Below are 21679 nucleotides of genomic sequence, written 5' to 3' on the forward strand. Positions count from 1 at the left end.
GCTGCAGACTGACTCTATTCCTGATGGACTCTGGCTGCAGACTGACTCTGTTCCTGTTGGGTCTCTGGCTGCAGACTGACTCTGTTCCTGTTGGGTCTCTGGCTGCAGACTGACTCTATTCCTGATGGACTCTGGCTGCAGACTGACTCTATTCCTGATGGTCTCTGGCTGCAGACTGACTCTGTTCCTGTTGGGTCTCTGGCTGCAGACTGACTCTGTTCCTGTTGGGTCTCTGGCTGCAGACTGACTCTGTTCCTGATGGTCTCTGGCTGCAGACTGACTCTAGTAGTTGTAGTCGTGTGTAGTTGTAGTCGTAATAATGATGGGCCGTGTAGTTGTAGTCGTAATAATGATGGGCCGTGTAGTTGTAGTCGTAATAATGATGGGCCGTGTAGTTGTAGTCGTAATAATGATGGGCCGTGTAGTTGTAGTCGTAATAATGATGGGCCGTGTAGTTGTAGTCGTAATAATGATGGGCCGTGTAGTTGTAGTCGTAATAATGATGGGCCGTGTAGTTGTAGTCGTAATAATAATGGGCCGTGTAGTTGTAGTCGTAATAATGATGGGCCGTGTAGTTGTAGTCGTAATAATGATGGGCCGTGTAGTTGTAGTCGTAATAATGATGGGCCGTGTAGTTGTAGTCGTAATAATGATGGGCCGTGTAGTTGTAGTCGTAATAATGATGGGCCGTGTAGTTGTGGTCATAATAATGATGGGCCGTGTAGTTGTGGTCGTAATAATGATGGGCCGTGTAGTTGCGGTCGTAATAATGATGGGCCGTGTAGTTGTGGTCGTAATAATGATGGGCATGGAACCCAAAAGAGTTCTACCTGGAACCAAAAACGTTATACCTGGAACCTGAAAGGGTTCTACATGGAACCCAAAAGTGTTCTACCCGGAGCCAAAAACATCCTACCTGGAACCAGAAAGGGTTCTATGGGGACAACCCGAAGAACCTTGTAAGGTTCTAGATAGCACCTTTATTTCTAGGAGTGTAGCTACGGCTGACCTCGCATTTCATACCAACTTTTTTGCGCCAAACTGGTGCAACCGGCCCCAGAAAGAACATGAATTTTATTTGCATCTGAATTCATAACAAGAAAATGTATTAAAAACATAATATGATTTGTTGATCAAAGTTTCGATCTTCGATGTTATACTTGGATACAGCTCGGGTTTAATCTGAAACTTCTCTTTCTATCTCTAGAAGAACAAGAACCTCGGCCTGGTTCCACCACTGATATTCTGATCAACGCTCCACCTCCCTCCGTCCACCCAATCCAGAGCGATGAGGGAGATGACCTCCTCCCACCCGAGGAGGAAGGGCTAGGAGAAGGGGATGGGCTATGGGACACCACGGGCCAACCGACAGAGAGGAGCAGCGACCGGCCCACTCCTGAAGCACCAATCATTACTAGCCCTCCTCAGACTCACAAACCTGATGTCTATGACCTGGAATGGAGGGCGGGCCGTGACTGGGGACATCCAATCAATGCATACTTTGTCAAGTACCGCAAGGTGAGTCCAGAGGGGGAAAAACTCCAGGCCCTAGGTAGGGATAATGCACCTGAATGTTAGTGTAGTAGAGAAGAGTGTAGTAGAGTGTAGTAGAATAGAGTGGACTGGAGTGTAGTAGATTAGAGTGTAATAGAGTGGAGTAGAGTAGAGAGTAGTAGAGAGTAGTAGAGAGTAGTGGAGTAGAGAGTAGTAGAGTGGAGTAGAGTCGAGTAGAGTCGAGTAGAGTGGAGTAGACTGGAGTGTAGTAGAGTAAAGTAGAGTGTAGTAGAGTAGAGTGTAGTAGAGTGTAGTAGAATAGAGTGGACTAGAGTAGAGTGGAGTGGAGTAGAGTAGACTGGAGTGTAGTAGAGTGTAGTAGATTAGAGTGTAATAGAGTGGAGTAGAGTGGAGTAGACTGGAGTGTAGTAGAGTAGAATACAGTAGAGTAGAGAGGAGTAGAGTGGAGTAGAGTGGAGTAGAGTGGAGAGGAGTAGAGCGTAGTAGAGTGGAGTAGAGTGTAGTGGAGTAGAGTGTAGTGGAGTAGAGCGTGGTAGAGTGGAGTAGAGTGTAGTGGAGTAGAGTGTAGTGGAGTTGAGCGGAGTAGAGTGTAGTGGAGTTGAGCGTAGTAGAGTGGAGTAGAGTGTAGTGGAGTAGAGTGTAGTGGAGTAGAGTGGAGTAGAGTAGAATGGAGTGTAGTAGAGTAGAGGAGTGTAGTAGAGTGTAGTAAAATAGAGTGGAGTAGAGTAGAATAGAGTGGAGTGGAGTAGAGTGTAGTAGAGTAGAGTGGAGTGTAATAGAGTAGAGCAGAGCAGAGTAGAGTAGAGTGGATTAGAGTCGAGTGTAGTAGAGTTGTGTAGAATAGAGTAGAGTAGAGTGTAGTGGAGTATATTAGAATGTATTAGAGTGGAGTAGATTGTAGTAGAGTAGAGTGTGGTAGAGGAGAGTAGAGTATAGTAGAGTGGAGTGGAGTAGAGTAGGTTAGAGGAGAGTAGAGTATAGTAGAGTGGAGTGGAGTAGAGTAGGGTAGAGTAGTAGAGTAGATTGTAGTAGAGTGGAGTGGAGTATATTAGAATGTATTAGAGTGGAGTAGATTGTAGTAGAGTAGAGTGTGGTAAAGTAGAATTGAGTGTAGTAGAGAGTAGTAGAGTGGAGTATATTAGAATGTATTAGAGTGGAGTAGATTGTAGTAGAGTAGAGTAGGGTAGAGTAGAATTGAGTGTAGTAGAGTAGAGTAGAGTAGATTGTATTATAGTAGAGTAGAGCAGTAGAGTAGATTGTATAATAGTAGAGTAGAGCAGTAGAGTAGATTGTATAATAGTAGAGTAGAGCAGTAGAGTAGATTGTATTATAGTAGAGTAGAGCAGTAGAGTAGAGGGTAACACTTTATTTGAATAGTCCATCTGTAGATACTCTACAGACTACCTACAAACTATCAGTAACATTTCAACTATCTACTAACCCAGTGAGATATAGTGAGATATGCTGGATGGAAAATGGGGAAAAAATCCACCAAATTATTTTTTAATTTTCAACAAAAATGACAGAGTCACCCATGATTCACCTAACAATATTTTGAAAGAGGAAGTACTTTAAGCATATGTTTTCGTTTCAGTCTCCTCCATCTCCACTAACCGAAGTTAACTGTAAGGATTTTCTTTCCTACTAATAATGTAAAATGAACATCTGTACAGAAAGACTCATATGAAGGCCAAATTACAGAGGAGGAAATTCTTGATGCAATTAAATAAAGCCTTTAAGTCTGGGAAAAGTCCAGGGCTGGATTGCATACCAGTGGAGGTAAACAAAAGCAATTTAGGTAAAAAAGTGTCCATATTAACAAAGGAAATAGAAGGTCTAACAGAACTGATAGATGGCAATAAAAAACGGTACCTTAGAGGCTCAGAATAAGTTAGAGGAAAAACAAAAAGAAATGGAGGAACTTATTGAAGAAAAATCCAGTGACCCAGTGGAGCTACAGTATACCAAACTCCAGGGATCGATGGCATACCAGTGGAGGCATACCAAACTCCAGGGCTGGATGGCATACCAGTGGAGGTATACCATACTCCAGGGATGGATGGCATACCAGTGGAGGCATACCAAACTCCAGGGCTGGATGGCATACCAGTGGAGGCATACCAAACTCCAGGGATCGATGGCATACCAGTGGAGGCATACCAAACTCCAGGGCTGGATGGCATACCAGTGGAGGCATACCAAACTCCAGGGCTGGATGGCATACCAGTGGAGGCATACCAAACTCCAGGGCTGGATGGCATACCAGTGGAGGCATACCAAACTCCAGGGCTGGATGGCATACCAGTGGAGGCATACCAAACTCCAGGGATCGATGGCATACCAGTGGAGGCATACCAAACTCCAGGGCTGGATGGCATACCAGTGGAGGCATACCAAACTCCAGGGATCGATGGCATACCAGTGGAGGCATACCAAACTCCAGGGATCGATGGCATGCCAGTGGAGGCATACCAAACTCCAGGGCTGGATGGCATACCAGTGGAGGCATACCAAACTCCAGGGCTGGATGGCATACCAGTGGAGGCATACCAAACTCCAGGGATCGATGGCATACCAGTGGAGGTATACCAAACTCCAGGGATCGATGGCATACCAGTGGAGGTATACCATACTCCAGGGCTGGATGGCATACCAGTGGAGGCATACCAAACTCCAGGGCTGGATGGCATACCAGTGGAGGCATACCAAACTCCAGGGATCGATGGCATACCAGTGGAGGCATACCAAACTCCAGGGCTGGATGGCATACCAGTGGAGGCATACCAAACTCCAGGGATCGATGGCATACCAGTGGAGGCATACCAAACTCCAGGGCTGGATGGCATACCAGTGGAGGCATACCAAACTCCAGGGATCGATGGCATACCAGTGGAGGCATACCAAACTCCAGGGCTGGATGGCATACCAGTGGAGGCATACCAAACTCCAGGGATCGATGGCATACCAGTGGAGGTATACCATACTCCAGGGCTGGATGGCATACCAGTGGAGGCATACCAAACTCCAGGGCTGGATGGCATACCAGTGGAGGCATACCAAACTCCAGGGATCGTTGGCATACCAGTGGAGGCATACCAAACTCCAGGGCTGGATGGCATACCAGTGGAGGCATACCAAACTCCAGGGATCGATGGCATACCAGTGGAGGCATACCAAACTCCAGGGCTGGATGGCATACCAGTGGAGGTATACCATACTCCAGGGATGGATGGCATACCAGTGGAGGCATACCAAACTCCAGGGCTGGATGGCATACCAGTGGAGGCATACCAAACTCCAGGGATCGATGGCATACCAGTGGAGGCATACCAAACTCCAGGGCTGGATGGCATACCAGTGGAGGCATACCAAACTCCAGGGCTGGATGGCATACCAGTGGAGGCATACCAAACTCCAGGGCTGGATGGCATACCAGTGGAGGCATACCAAACTCCAGGGCTGGATGGCATACCAGTGGAGGCATACCAAACTCCAGGGATCGATGGCATACCAGTGGAGGCATACCAAACTCCAGGGCTGGATGGCATACCAGTGGAGGCATACCAAACTCCAGGGATCGATGGCATACCAGTGGAGGCATACCAAACTCCAGGGATCGATGGCATGCCAGTGGAGGCATACCAAACTCCAGGGCTGGATGGCATACCAGTGGAGGCATACCAAACTCCAGGGCTGGATGGCATACCAGTGGAGGCATACCAAACTCCAGGGATCGATGGCATACCAGTGGAGGTATACCAAACTCCAGGGGATCGATGGCATACCAGTGGAGGTATACCATACTCCAGGGCTGGATGGCATACCAGTGGAGGCATACCAAACTCCAGGGCTGGATGGCATACCAGTGGAGGCATACCAAACTCCAGGGATCGATGGCATACCAGTGGAGGCATACCAAACTCCAGGGATCGATGGCATACCAGTGGAGGCATACCAAACTCCAGGGCTGGATGGCATACCAGTGGAGGCATACCAAACTCCAGGGATCGATGGCATACCAGTGGAGGTATACCATACTCCAGGGCTGGATGGCATACCAGTGGAGGCATACCAAACTCCAGGGCTGGATGGCATACCAGTGGAGGCATACCAAACTCCAGGGATCGTTGGCATACCAGTGGAGGCATACCAAACTCCAGGGCTGGATGGCATACCAGTGGAGGCATACCAAACTCCAGGGATCGATGGCATACCAGTGGAGGCATACCAAACTCCAGGGCTGGATGGCATACCAGTGGAGGTATACCATACTCCAGGGCTGGATGGCATACCAGTGGGGGTATACCAAACTCCAGGGCTGGATGGCATACCAGTGGAGGCATACCAAACTCCAGGGATCGATGGCATACCAGTGGAGGCATACCAAACTCCAGGGCTGGATGGCATACCAGTGGAGGCATACCAAACTCCAGGGATGGATGGCATACCAGTGGAGGCATACCAAACTCCAGGGCTGGATGGCATACCAGTGGAGGCATACCAAACTCCAGGGCTGGATGGCATACCAGTGGAGGCATACCAAACTCCAGGGATCGATGGCATACCAGTGGAGGCATACCAAACTCCAGGGCTGGATGGCATACCAGTGGAGGCATACCAAACTCCAGGGATCGATGGCATACCAGTGGAGGTATACCAAACTCCAGGGCTGGATGGCATACCAGTGGAGGCATACCAAACTCCAGGGCTGGATGGCATACCAGTGGAGGCATACCAAACTCCAGGGATCGATGGCATACCAGTGGAGGTATACCATACTCCAGGGCTGGATGGCATACCAGTGGAGGCATACCAAACTCCAGGGCTGGATGGCATACCAGTGGAGGCATACCAAACTCCAGGGATCGATGGCATACCAGTGGAGGCATACCAAACTCCAGGGCTGGATGGCATACCAGTGGAGGCATACCAAACTCCAGGGATCGATGGCATACCAGTGGAGGTATACCATACTCCAGGGCTGGATGGCATACCAGTGGAGGCATACCAAACTCCAGGGCTGGATGGCATACCAGTGGAGGCATACCAAACTCCAGGGATCGATGGCATACCAGTGGAGGTATACCATACTCCAGGGCTGGATGGCATACCAGTGGAGGCATACCAAACTCCAGGGCTGGATGGCATACCAGTGGAGGCATACCAAACTCCAGGGATCGATGGCATACCAGTGGAGGTATACCAAACTCCAGGGCTGGATGGCATACCAGTGGAGGTATACCATACTCCAGGGCTGGATGGCATACCAGTGGGGGTATACCAAACTCCAGGGCTGGATGGTGTACCAGTGGACGTATAACCAAACTCCAGGGCTGGATGGTGTACCAGTGGAGGTATACCAAACTCCAGGGATGGATGGCATACCAGTGGAGGCATACCAAACTCCAGGGCTGGATGGCATACCAGTGGAGGCATACCAAACTCCAGGGATCGATGGCATACCAGTGGAGGTATACCATACTCCAGGGCTGGATGGCATACCAGTGGAGGCATACCAAACTCCAGGGCTGGATGGCATACCAGTGGAGGCATACCAAACTCCAGGGATCGATGGCATACCAGTGGAGGTATACCAAACTCCAGGGATCGATGGCATACCAGTGGAGGTATACCATACTCCAGGGCTGGATGGCATACCAGTGGGGGTATACCAAACTCCAGGGCTGGATGGCATACCAGTGGAGGTATAACCAAACTCCAGGGCTGGATGGTGTACCAGTGGAGGTATAACCAAACTCCAGGGCTGGATGGTGTACCAGTGGAGGTATACCAAACTCCAGGGATGGATGGCATACCAGTGGAAGTATACCAAACTCCAGGGATGGATGGCATACCAGTGGAAGTATACCAAACTCCAGGGATGGATGGCATACCAGTGGAGGTATACCAAACTCCAGGGATGGATGGCATACCAGTGGAAGTATACCAAACTTGTTTTGATAAACTCAGAGGACCGTTATTAGAATGTTTTAACCACTCCTATATAAATGGTACTCAACAAGAAGGTCTGATTTCATTACTACTGAAACAGGACCCAAGTGGTATATATATAAAGAACCAGTCCATGAAAAACATTGGAGGCCTTCAGTGTAGTGATGCAAAACTTCTAGCAAAGTGCATTATACTTATAATTAAAAAAGGTATTGTCGGATATTATTCATCCTAATCAGAAAGTTTTCTTTACATGGACGATACCTTGGAGATAGTATAAGACAAGTACTGGAAACAATAGAACACTACGATGAATGTTGAGCCAGCATCCCACTGTTGGCTTGCTCCTGAAGCCAAGCATGGTTGGGCCTGGTCTGTCTCTGGATGGGAGACCAGATGCTGCTTGAAATGGTGATGGAGGGCCAGTAGGAGGCACCCTTTCCTCTGGTCTAGAAAAAGTTCCCCAGGGCAGTAATTGGGGACATTGCCCTGTGTAGGGTGCTGGGATGTTGAAGGGGTGTCCTGACTCTCTGTGGTCACTATAGATCCCATGGTACTTATTGTAAGAGTAGAAGTGTTAACCCCTGGTGTCCTGGATAAAATTCCCAATCTGGAATTTATTGGTCACCTAATCATTCCCAGTTTACAATTGCCTCATTCATCTCCCATGTAATTATTCCTCAGGTCGTTACTGTAAATGAGAACGTGTTCTCAGTCAATTTACCTGGTTAAATAAGGGTTAAATTAAAATAATAAAACAGTATAGGGAAACCGTGCCTGGTACTCAAAGCTGACTTTGAAAAGGCCTTTGATAAAGTATGGCTGGAATTTATATATACAGTGCATTTGGAAAGTATTCCGACACCTTGACTTTTTCCACATTTTGTTAAGTTACAGGCTTATTCTAAAATGGATTAAATTACTCAAATTAGGGGATGGGTGGTAGGGTGGTAGGGTTAGGGGAAAATAGTAAAGGAACATAGATATGAAAAGAGTTCTGTAGAGTAGAGTAGAGCTGAGTAGAGTAGAGTAGAGTAGAGTAGAGCTGAGTAGAGCTGAGTAGAGCTGAGTAGAGTAGAGCTGAGTAGAGCAGAGTAGAGTAGAGTAGAGTAGAGTAGAGCTGAGTAGAGTAGAGTAGGAGCTTTTGTCTAGTAATCAGCTGTTAGCTTGACCCCCGACATAACGCTCCCCAGTGCCCAGTGCCCGGTGCCCGGTGCCCAGTGCCCAGTGCCCGGGGGCCCAGTGCCCGGGGGCCCAGTGCCCAGTGCCCGGTGCCCAAACCAACTGCTAACTCTGTGTAATGTGTTCATTAAAGCAGAGGTGGTATAGGACCCATGCCCAGTCTGGCTACAGCACCAGGTCATTTCCTCTTTAATAGCCTGTGTTTTCTTCACTAACAAGCTCTCTCTGACTATAAAAGCCATCCAGTTCTTGTTAAGATTGCATTGGCAGCGCGACTCAGAAGTTGCTGGCCCTGGAAAAAGTGACCGAGAATTATCACGGGCATTGTTGTTGCATACGCCATTTTTCTCTGTGATGATTCACTGTTGGAAAAGAACTCTGGCAGAATCCAAAAACATAAATTTTCATACTTTTTTTGTACTGGTCCCCCGTGGAAGGTTCATAACCCAGTGATGTTTGAGGGTTTTGTTCTGACTTTTGTGTTGTCTGTTTGTCTTTGTTGTGGCTGCTGTTACTTGGTTCTCTTTCCTGACCTCTCTCACTCACTCACTCACTCCACTCGCTCGCTCACTCGCTCACTCACTCACTCACTCACTCACTCACTTCTCACTCACTCACTCACTCACTCACTCACTCACTCACTCACTTCTCTCTCTCTCTCTCTCTCTCTCTCTCTCTCTCTCTCTCTCTCTCTCTCTCTCTCTATCTCTCTATCTCTCTATCTCTCTCTCTCTCTCTCTCTCTCTCTCTCTATCTCTATCTCTCTATCTCTATCTCTCTCAATTCAATTTACTTTGTTGGCATGGCAAGCTTTCTTTGGAGATTTACAGTATTAACATAATTAATAATAAGAATCAATATTATCAACAGTAACAACAATAACCAAGAGTCAAAATAACCAACACATTGAACAATAACAATAAGCATAGAGGACATGTGCAGGTTGGTTGGTCTGTCAGACACTGTCCCTCAACTTATGGCAGGCAGCAATGTAGGACGCTGCCAACCCACAGCTCTCTGCGTCCTCCCCCAACAGGACGGGTAGCCTAGTCTCATCAGAGAGGTCTTTGAAACCTTTAATAAGGGTTTACATTTGGGGAAATGACACTATATTGTTATATTTTGTCAGGAAATGCAGCTCTGTCTCAGGTTCTGCTGTTGTGCAGTGGTTGCACAGCCTTTCCTCTACAGGGAGCCAGGTTTTCCTGTGTCTACCCTTCTCAATGGCAAGGCTGTGCTCACTGAGCCTGTACTTTGTCAAGGTTTTCCTAAGGTTTTGATCAGTAACCATGGTCAAATAGTTTGCTACGGTGTACTGTTGATTTAGGGCCAGATAGCACTGCATTTTGCTTTGTGCTTGTGTTTCCCAGTAAGTAATGTAGTTTTGTTTTGACTGTGTTGTAGTTTGGTTTATTCTGATTGATTGGATGTTCTGGTCCTGAGGCTTCAGTGGGTTAGTAGAACAGGTTTGTGAACTCAGCCCCAGGACCAGCTGGATGAGGGTCCTGAGGCTTCAGTGTGTTAGTAGAACAGGTTTGTGAACTCAGCCCCAGGACCAGCTGGATGAGGGTCCTGAGGCTTCAGTGTGTTAGTAGAACAGGTTTGTGAACTCAGCCCCAGGACCAGCTGGATGAGGGTCCTGAGGCTTCAGTGTGTTAGTAGAACAGGTTTGTGAACTCAGCCCCAGGACCAGCTGGATGAGGGGACTATTTTCTTTGCTCAGCTCTTGGCATTGCAGGGCTTGGTAATGATATGAGAGGGGTCACTGTATTTTAGATGTTTCCAAAACTGAAATGCTCTATTTTGACTTGTTAATATGAGTGGATATTGGCCTAATTCTGCCCTGCATGCATTGTTGATGAGGTAATCTTGTTTTCCAAGTGGACCCCACACCTCGCTGCCATAAAGTGCAATTGGTTCAATGACACATTCAATTAGTTTTAGCCACATTTGAATAAGTATATTAATGGCGTAGAATGCCCTGCGTGCTTTCTCTCCCAGTTCATTCACTGCCTCATTAAGGTGTCCAGTTGAGCTTATTTTTAAACCTCAGTAATTGTAGTGTGTGCAGTACTCTATATATTTTGTACCAATTGAGAACTTTGGTCTAATTCCCTGAGATCTGGATCTTCTCTGGAAAATCATTATTTTTGTATTTTTGGGGTTTACTGCCAGGGCCCAGGTCTGGCAGTACTGCTCTAGCAGGTCCAGGCGCTGCTGTAGGTCATGTGCTGTGGGTGACAGCAGGCATAGATAATTATTGTTATTATATTTAACCTTTATTTAACTAGGCAAGTCAGTTAAGAACAAATTCTTATTTACAATGCCGGCCTACTCCGGCCGAACCCGGACGACGCTGGGCCAATTGTGCACCGCCATACTCCCAATCTCGGCCGGATGTGATACAGCCTGGATTTGAATCAGGGACTGTAGTGAGATGCTGTGCGACTCGGGAGGCACCGGCAGCAGGCATTTAACTTCTGAATTGTGGAGACTAACACCAGGGGCTGAGGATTTTTCTAGAATAGTGGCCAATTCATTGATGTAAATGTTGAAGAGTGCAGGGCTCAAATTGCAACCCTGGCGAAGGCCCCGCACCTGGTTAAAGAATTATGTAACTGTTCTCTCTGCTAACGCACGGCAAGCGGTACCGGAGTGCCAAGTCTAGGACAAAAAAGCTCCTTAACAGCTTCTACCCCCAAGCCATAAGACTGCTGAACAATTAATCAAATGGCTACCCAGACTATTTACATTGAAACCCCCCCCCACTCCCCATTTGTTTTTACACTGCTGCTACTCGCTGTTTATTATCTATGAATAGTCACTTTACCCCTACCTACTGTACAAATTACCTCGACTAACCTGTACCCCCACACATTTACCCCTGTATATAGCCTACTGCAGCCTTTCTCAATGGCAAGGCTATGCTCACTGAAGCTATTCATACAGTCGTGGCCAAATGTTTTGAGAATGACACAAATATTAATTTCCACAAAGTTTGCTGCTTCAGTGTCTTTAGATATTTTTGTAAGATGTTACTATGGAATACTGAAGTATAATTACAAGCATTTCATAAGTGTCAAAGGCTTTTATGGACAATTACATGAAGTTGATGCAAATAGTCAATATTTGCAATGTTGACCCTTCTTTTTCAAGACCTCTGCAATCTGCCCTGGCATGCTGTCAATTAACTTCTGGGCCACATCCTGATTGATGGCAGCCCATTCTTGCATAATCAATGCTTGGAGTTTGTCAGAATTTGTGGGGTTTTGTTTGTCCACCCACCTCTTGAGGATTGACCACAAGTTCTCAATGGGATTAAGGTCTGGGGAGTTTCCTGGCCATGGACCAGAAATATCGATGTTTTGTTCCCCGAGCCACTTAGTTATCACTTTTGCCTTATTGCAAGGTTCTCCATCATGCTGGTAAAGACATTGTTTTGTCACCAAACTGTTCCTGGATGGTTGGGAGAAGTTGCTCTCGGAGGATGTGTTGGTACCATTCTTTATTCATGGCTATGTTCTTAGGCAAACTTGTGAGTGAGCCCACTCCCTTGGCTGAGAAGCAACCCCATACATGAATGGTCTCAGGATGCTTTACTGTTGGCATGACACAGGACTGATGGTAGCGCTCACCTTGTCTTCTCCGGACAAGCTTTTATCTGGATGCCCCAAACAATCGGAAAGGGGATTCATCAGAGAAAATGACTTTACCCCAGTCCTCAGCAGTCCAATCCCTGTACCTTTTGCAGAATATCAGTCTGTCCCTGATGTTTTTCCTGGAGAGAAGAGGCTTCTTTGCTGCCCTTCTTGACACCAGGCCATCCTCCAAAAGTCTTCGCCTCACTGTGCGTGCAGATGCACTCACACCTGCCTTCTGCCATTCCTGAGCAAGCTCTGTACTGGTGGTGCCCGCCGATCCCGCAGCTGAATCAACTTTAGGAGACTGTCCTGGCGCTTGCTGGGCTTTCTTGGGCGCCCTGAAGCCTTCTTCACAACAATTGAACCGCTCTCCTTGAAGTTCTTGATGATCCGATAAATGGTTGATTTAGGTGCAATCTTACTGGCAGCAATATCCTTGCCCGTGAAGCCCTTTTTGTGCAAAGCAATGATGACGGCACGTGTTTCCTTGCAGGTAACCATGGTTGACAGAGGAAGAACAATGATTCCAAGCATCACCCTCCTTTTGAAGCTTCCAGTCTGTTATTCGAACTCAATCAGCATGACAGAGTGATCTCCAGCCTTGTCCTCGTCAACACTCACACCTGTGTTAACGAGAGAATCACTGACATGATGTCAGCTGGTCCTTTTGTGGCAGGGCTGAACTGAAGTGGAAATGTTTTTGGGGGATTCAGTTCATTTGCATGGCAAAGAGGGACTTTGCAATTAATTGCAATTCATCTGATCACTCATCATAACATTCTGGAGTATATGCAAATTGCCATCATACAAACTGAGGCAGCAGACTTTGTGAAAATTAATGTTTGTGTCATTCTCATAAATTTTGGCCACGACTGTAGTCAAAGCTTTCCTTAAGTTTGGGTCAGTCATAGTGGTCAGGTATTCTGCCACTGTGTCCTCTCTGTTTAGGGCCAAATAGCATTCTAGTTTGCTCTGTTTTTATGTTAATTCTTTCCAATGTGTGAAGTAATTATCTTTTTGTTTTCTCATGATTTGGTTGGGTCTAATTGTGTTTCTGTCCTGGGGCTCTGTGGGGTCTGTTTGTGTTTGTGAACAGAGCCCCAGGACCAGCTTGCTTAGGGGACTCTTCTCCAGGTTCATCTCTCTGTAGGTGATGGCTTTGTTATGGAAGGTTTGGGAATCGCTTCCTTTTAGGTGGTTGTAGAATTTAACGGCTCTTTTCTGGATTTTGATCATTAGCAGGTATCGGTTGGTTTCTACACTTCTTTCTCTCTCTCTCTCTCTATCTAGCATTTCTTAATATTATTCAGTTCTTTTGGCTTTGATGCCTCATGATTGAGTATTGCTCTGTTCAGGTAGACTGTGATTTTGCTGTGATCTGATAGGGTTGTCAGTGGGCTGATTGTGAACACTCTCTCTCTCTCTCTCTCTCTCTCTCTCTCTCTCTCTCTCTCTCTCTCTCTCTCTCTCTCTCTCTCTCTCTCTCTCTTTGTGTCGTGGTAGGTTGATGATGTGACGTGGGTAGTGGGTAGCTGGCATACGGTTCGTGTGCCCGGCAGTGAGAAGACCCTCCGTCTGTCTGAGCTGGAGTCGTCCAGTCTGTACGAGGTTCTGATGGTGGCTCGCAGCGTCGCAGGAGAGGGACAACCAGCCATGCTCACCTTCCGAACTGGCAAGGGTCAGTACAGCACAGTACAACACAGCACAGTACAGTACAACACAGCACAGTACAGTACAACACAGCACAGTACAGTACAACACAGCACAACACAGCACAGTACAGTACAACACAGCACAGCACAGTACAGTACAACACAGCACAGCACAGTACAGTACAGTACAACACAGCACAGCACAGCACAGTACAGTACAACACAGCACAGTACAGCACAGCACAGTACAACACAGCACAACACAGTACAGTACAACACAGCACAGCACAGTACAGTACAGTACAACACAGCACAGTACAGCACAGTACAGTACAACACAGCACAGTACAGCACAGTACAGTACAACACAGCACAACACAGCACAGTACAGTACAACACAGCACAACACAGCACAGCACAGCACAGTACAACACAGCACAACACAGTACAGTACAACACAGCACAGTACAGTACAACACAGCACAGTACAGCACAGTACAGTACAACACAGCACAACACAGCACAGTACAGTACAACACAGCACAACACAGTACAGTACAACACAACACAGCACAGCACAGTACAGCACAGCACAGTACAGTACAGTACAGCACAGCACAACACAGCACAGTACAGCACAGCACAGCACAGTACAGTACAGCACAGCACAGTACAGTACAGCACAGCACAGCACAGCACAGTACAGCACAGCACAGCACAGTACAGTACAGCACAACACAGCACAGTACAGCACAGCACAGCACAGTACAGTACAGCACAGCACAACACAGCACAGTACAACACAGCACAGCACAGTACAGCACAGCACAGCACAGCACAGCACAACACAGCACAGTACAACACAGCACAGCACAGTACAGTACAACACAGCACAACACAGCACAGTACAGTACAACACAGCACAGCACAGTACAGTACAGTACAACACAGCACAACACAGCACAGTACAGTACAACACAGCACAGCACAGTACAGTACAGTACAGTACAACACAGCACAACACAGCACAGTACAGTACAACACAGCACAGCACAGTACAGTACAGTACAACACAGCACAGTACAACACAGCACAGTACAGTACAACACAGCACAGCACAGTACAGTACAGTACAGTACAACACAGCACAGTACAACACAGCACAGTACAGTACAGTACAGCACAGTACAGTACAGTACAACACAGCACAGTACAACACAGCACAGTACAGTACAACACAGCACAGTACAGTACAACACAGCACAACACAGCACAGTACAACACAGCACAGTACAGTACAACACAGCACAGCACAGTGCAGTACAGTACAACACAGCACAGTACAACACAGCACAGTACAGTACAGTACAACACAGCACAGTACAGTACAACACAGCACAGCACAGCACAGTACAGTACAACACAGTACAGTACAACACAGTACAGTACAGTAAAGTACAGTACAACACAGCACAGTAAAGTACAGTAGAACACAGCACAGTACAGTACATCACAGCACAGTACAGTAAAGTACAGTACAACACAACACATTACAGTACAACACAGCGCAGTACAGTAAAGTACAGTACAACACAACACATTACAGTACAACACAGCACAGTACAGTAAAGTACAGTACAACACAGCACAGTGCAGTACAACACAACACAGTACAGTACAACACAACACAGCACAGTGCAGTACAACACAGCACAGTACAGTACAGTGCAGTACAACACAACACAGTACAGTACAACACAACACAGCACAGTGCAGTACAACACAGCACAGTACAGTACAGTGCAGTACAACACAACACAGTACAGTACAACACAGTACAGTACAGCGCAGTACAACACAGTGCAACACAGTACAACACAGTGCAACAAGCATGTGAAGGGATGTTTCCTGTGTTTCTACCAGTTGATGTGACCATGATTCAAAACTCCTCATAGCCCAAGTGTTTTAGCTAATTGTGTCTGTCTGTCTCCTCTCTGTCTGTCTCCTCTGTGTGTCTCTGTCTGTCTCCTCTGTGTCTGTCTCCTCTGTGTCTGTCTCCTCTCTGTCTGTCTCCTCTGTGTGTCTCTGTCTGTCTCCTCTGTGTCTGTCTCCTCTGTGTCTGTCTCCTCTCTGTCTGTCTCCTCTCTGTCTGTCTCCTCTCTGTTTGTCTCCTCTCTGTCTGTTTCCTCTCTGTCTGTCTCCTCTCTGTCTGTCTCCTCTCTGTCTGTCTCCTCTCTGTCTGTCTCCTCTCTGTCTGTTTCCTCTCTGTCTGTCTCCTCTGTGTCTGTCTCCTCTCTGTCTGTCTCCTCTGTGTCTGTCTCCTCTCTGTCTGTCTCCTCTCTGTCTGTCTCCTCTCTGTCTGTCTCCTCTCTGTCTGTTTCCTCTCTGTCTGTCTCCTCTGTGTCTGTCTCCTCTCTGTCTGTCTCCTCTGTGTCTGTCTCCTCTCTGTCTGTCTCCTCTGTGTCTGTTTCCAGAGAAGAGCCCAGCTGTCAGTAAGAACCCATCCAAGCCTCCAGTGGTATCTGTTCCTGCTAAAGTCCCAGAGGACAAGACTTCTAATACTCACTTTGGGGTGGTCATCCACGAAAGAGGTAAGGCAACACACACACACACACACCACACACACACACACACCACACACACACACACACACACACACACACACACACACACACACACACACACACACACACACACACACACACACACACCACACACACACACACACACCACCCACACACACACACACACACACACACACACACACACACACACACACACACACCACACACACAGTTGTGTGTGGTGTGTTGTGGCCCTATAGCTTTCCGTCTTCTCGCTAACCCAGTATCTCTCTAAATTCAATTCAACTCAATTCAAATGGCTTTATTGGCAAGTGAAGATAGATAATAAATAAAGTGAAATAAACAATACAAATACAAAATAAAACAGTCATCATTACACTCTCAGAAGTTCCAAAATAATAAAGACATTTCACATTTCATATTGTGTCTATATACAGTGTTGTAACGATGTGCAAATAGTTAAAGTACAAAAGGGAAAATAAATAAACATAAATATGGGTTGTATTTACAATGGTGTTTGTTCTTCACTGGTTGACCTTTTCTTGTGGCAACAGGTCACAAATCTTGCTGCTGTGATGGCACACTGTGGTATTTCACCCAGTAGATATGGGAGTTCATCAAAATTGGGCTTGTTTTCTAATTCTTTGAGGATCTGTGTAATCTGAGGGAAATATATGTCCCTAATTTGGTGAAACATTTGGGCAGGAGGTTAGGAAGTGCATCTCAGTTTCCACCTCATTTTGTGGGCAGTGTTGCACATAGCCTGTCTTCTCTTGAGAGCCAGGTCTACCTACGACGACCTTTCTCAATAGCAAGGCTATGCTCACTGAGTCTGTACATAGACAACTACCGCTGGCGGAACGCCTCACCAATATCCAATGGTATAGAGTGGCGCGAATTACAAATACCTCAAAAATGCTATAACTTCAATTTCTCAAACACATGACTATTTTACACCATTTTAAAGACAAGACTCTCGTTAATCTAACCACATTGTCCGATTTCAAAAAGGCTTTACAGCGAAAGCAAAACATTAGATTATGTCAGGAGAGTACCCTGCCAAAAATAATCACACAGCCATTTTCAAAGCAAGCATATATGTCACAAAAACCAAAACCACAGCTAAATGCAGCACTAACCTTTGATGATCTTCATCAGATGACACTCCTAGGACATTATGTTATACAATACATGTATGTTTTGTTCAATCAAGTTCATATTTATATCAAAAACCAGCTTTTTACGTTAGCATGTGATGTTCAGAACTAGCATACCCACCGCAAACTTCCGGTGAATTTACTAAATTACTCATGATAAACGTTGACAAAAAACATAACAATTATTTTAAGAATTATAGATACAGAACTCCTTTATGCAATCGCGGTGTCAGATTTTAAAATAGCTTTTCGGCGAAAGCACATTTTGCAATATTCTGAGTACATAGCCCGGCCATCATGGCTAGCTAATTTGACACCCACCAAGTTTGGCCCTCACCAAACTCAGATTTACTATAAGAAAAATTGGATTACCTTTGCTGTTCTTCGTCAGAATGCACTCCCAGGACTTCTACTTCAACAACAAATGTTGTTTTGGTTCCAAATAATCCATAGTTATATCCAAATAACTCTGTTTTGTTCGTGCGTTGAGGTCACAATCCGAAGGGTGACGCGCGAGTGCATTTCGTGACAAAAAAATGCAAAATATTCCATTACCGCACTTAGAAGCATGTCAAACGCTGCTTAAAATCAATTTTTATGCTATTTTTCTCGTAAAATAGCGATAATATTCCAACCGGCGACGTTGTATTCATTGAAAGGCTGAAAGAAAAAAATGGAGTCGTCTCGTGAACGTGCATCTCCAGTGTCACTGTTCCCTGCCTGACCACTCACAAAAACTCCTGCTGTTTTTCGCCCAGAGACTGCAGACACCCCATTACACTTTCTGGCGCCTTCTGAGAGCCAATGGAAGCCTTAGAAAATGTCACGTTACAGCACAGATGCTGTATTTTCGATAGAGATGCCACAGAACGAAAACAAATTGTCAGACAGGGCACTTCCTGTATGGAATCTTCTCAGGTTTTGGCCTGCCATATGAGTTCTGTTATACTCACAGACACCATTCAAACAGTTTTAGAAACTTTAGAGTGTTTTCTATCCAAATCTACTAATTATATGCATATTCTAGTTTCTGGGCAGGAGTAGTAACCAGATTAAATCGGGTATGTTTTTTATCCGGCCGTGAAAATACTGCCCCCTATCCCAAACAGGTTTTAAGTAATTGTCTTTTTGTTTTCTCATGATGTGGTTGGGTCTAATTGTGTTGCTGTCCTGGGGCTCTGTGGGGTCTGTTTGTGTTTGTGAACATAGACCCAGGTTCTCCCTCTCCCTCTCTCTCTGTTTCTGTCTCTCTGTCTCTCTCTGTATCACTCTCTCTCACAGTCTCTCTCTCTCTCACAGTCTGTCTCTCACTCGCTCTCTCTCTCTCTCTCACTCTCTCTCTTTCTCTCTCTCTGTGGCTCAGAGCCCAGGCAGTAAGCACCACATTCCTCTATAGCATGTCCTCCCTCCCTCCCTTCCTCCTCCTGTATTCCGTGTTTTCTCTTTCTGTGTTTATGTTTTGTCTTTTCAGTAGATGTATGTAATGTTTTCAGTTTCCACAAAGTTGTGTGTCTTTTCTTCTCAAAAGAGAAACAGTAATTTCAGTTGGAGTTTGATTGAGTGGAGGTATAGTATTTCTCAGGCTCTGATTGGTTGGCTTTATTTATTTTTCTCTTCCTGGTTCCAGTTCCCGAGGCCCCTGATAGGCCCACCATCTCCATGGCGACGGAGAGTTCTGTTTACGTGACGTGGATCCCGCGGGCTAACGGAGGCTCTCCAATCACAGCGTTCCGTGTGGAGTATCGTCGCCAGGGCCGCAGCGCCGAGTGGGTCGTTGCCGCCGACAACATCTCTCCTCTCAAACTGTCCGTGGAAGTACGCAGTCTGGAACCTGGTGAGACACACAAAACTCAGACATGCGCTCTCAGAATTAAAGGTTTAGGTTTGTTCCTAAAGGAGTACAACTGCTTGTCACTAGAGTGGAGTGGTGCCCTGTAAGGGCCTCCTTTCTACTTTTAGTTATCGGCACGTCACAGGAGGCTGGTGAGGGGAGGACGGCTCATAATAATGGCCGGAACGGAGCGAAGGGAACGGCATCGACCACATGGATGTGTTTGGTGTTTAATGTATTGCATTAGATACCATTCTACAGATTCCACGAGCCCGTCCTCCTCATTTTCCCCATCCTGTGAGGAGGTTGGTCGGGGGCGAGTCTTTCAGATAGTTATTTTTGGCCACCTGTGATTGTTGTACCAACCTCCTGTGAGGTACATTATTGTTTTTGGGTTCATACCTCAGATAGGATCTTTCTCCACAGGTACAAAAGCATGTACCTCTACCATAGACCACTTCAACTGGTACAACAATCACAGGTGGTCAAAAATAACTATCTAAAAGACTCGCTCCCCCCCCACTAAGCCTTCAACATAATACATTTATATAATTTCCCAGTGTGCCTTGCCCTTTTCCAGTGAATTGTAGAGGTACCACCAATGACTGTGTTTGTTAGTGACAGAAACATGATGGTTGAATTTGTTCATTTTCAGTCCTGTGGACTTCCTAGGTGTATATTATCATTCACATCAAACTCTTTATGGCAATACTTATGAAGCCTTATTTTGAGGGCTAGTTTTACGCTAATACAGTGTCCTGAAACACATGGTTTATGCGACACATCAAGCAGGCTTACAAAAATTCCTGTAAAATCCCCCCCCCCAGGATAAGCAGAATTTCCTGCTTATTTCCTCTCGTTTCCAGGAATATTCCAACCGGGATTTCTGGAAAACATGGAACGTTTTGGTAAATGTTATCAGAATTGTGCTACACTGCTGTACCTGCAAGTCACATTATGCTGGCTCGCAAAGTGATGTTGAATTCCTGTTGGAATCCAGCCCAGAGTTAGGATATCCAGCAGGTGGAATTTGTATTCACACAGAAACTGCATTCAGAATGACTCTCAGTGTTAATTACTTAGGGAGGCGACGACCGAACCCATTTCAATTAGAACAACCATTTCAGTAACGGTGCAAAATAAAAAATTAAAATAAAAAAACGAACTGATTGGTTTAGTTGAGAAAAAATGTTATTTTATTTTTCTGTAGTATAAGATTAATTAATCAATCAATCAATGTAATCAATCAAGACATAAGCAGAGATATTAAAACAATCTTAAAACATCTGCCTGCAGTCGAGCATGCTGGGAAATAAGATGATGGTGATGATGATTACGGTACAACTTTGGCATTTTAGGGTTCCACCCCTGAAAAAAAGACGTTACATCTTTTAGGTGGCAAAAAAATGTATCATTGTACGTTATGGTGGGTATTGAGGGTACACAAAATACGTTTGTACCCTGGGAAGCAGATGGTTTGTACCCTGGGAAGCAGAAGGTTTGTACTCTGGGAAGCAGAAGGTTTGTACCCTGGGAAGCAGATGGTTTGTACCCTGGGAAGCAGAAGGTTTGTACCCTGGGAAGCAGAAGGTTTGTACCCTGGGAAGCAGAAGGTTTGTACCCTGGGAAGCAGAAGGTTTGTACCCTGGGAAGCAGAAGGTTTGTACCCTGGGAAGCAGAAGGTTTGTACCCTGGGAAGCAGATGGTTTGTACCCTGGGAAAGAGAAGGTTTGTACCCTGGGAAGCAGAAGGTTTGTACCCTGGGAAGCAGAAGGTTTGTACCCTGGGAAGCAGAAGGTTTGTACCCTGGGAAGCAGAAGGTTTGTACCCTGGGAAAGAGAAGTGTACCTTCAAATTGTGGACCCTTTTTTTGAGAGTGAGAGTGTGATGATTGATTGTACCTTTATATTCAAGCATGGAGTCCAAAAATGAATCATTATTTATCTGCACATGTACCCGAAAAGGACAGACCATGTGACATCATGATGTGTACCTGTGAAGGCACATGATGTGTACCTGTGAAGGTACATGATGTGTATGTTGTATTTGGAAACAATACCGTCCCCTTATTTCTGAGTGTACAGGCTCTCTTCAGAGATGTGTGGCGGCTGTTTGCCTCCTGTCCGGGTTAGGATTAGGGGTTAGGGTTAGGGTTAGGGGTTAG

General features: G+C 46.0%; 1 protein-coding gene across 2 annotated transcripts in view; it reads left to right on the top strand.

The window, feature by feature from the left end:
• The window catches only part of cdon (cell adhesion associated, oncogene regulated), a 139566-nt gene that overhangs the window by 90130 nt on the left and 27757 nt on the right, over positions 1-21679 (top strand). Inside the window, exons 8-11 of one of the 2 annotated variants that reach the window (XM_045724932.1) lie at positions 1211-1518; positions 13794-13968; positions 16417-16533; positions 19312-19518. In XM_045724932.1, coding sequence (XP_045580888.1) covers positions 1211-1518; positions 13794-13968; positions 16417-16533; positions 19312-19518 — 807 coding nt within the window. Of the gene's footprint in view, positions 1-1207; positions 1519-13793; positions 13969-16416; positions 16534-19311; positions 19519-21679 lie in introns of both variants that reach the window. The other variant, XM_045724931.1, reaches the window with a different exon arrangement.

The sequence above is a fragment of the Salmo salar genome, chromosome ssa09 (assembly GCF_905237065.1).
Source record: "Salmo salar chromosome ssa09, Ssal_v3.1, whole genome shotgun sequence".
NCBI classification, from domain to species: domain Eukaryota; kingdom Metazoa; phylum Chordata; class Actinopteri; order Salmoniformes; family Salmonidae; genus Salmo; species Salmo salar.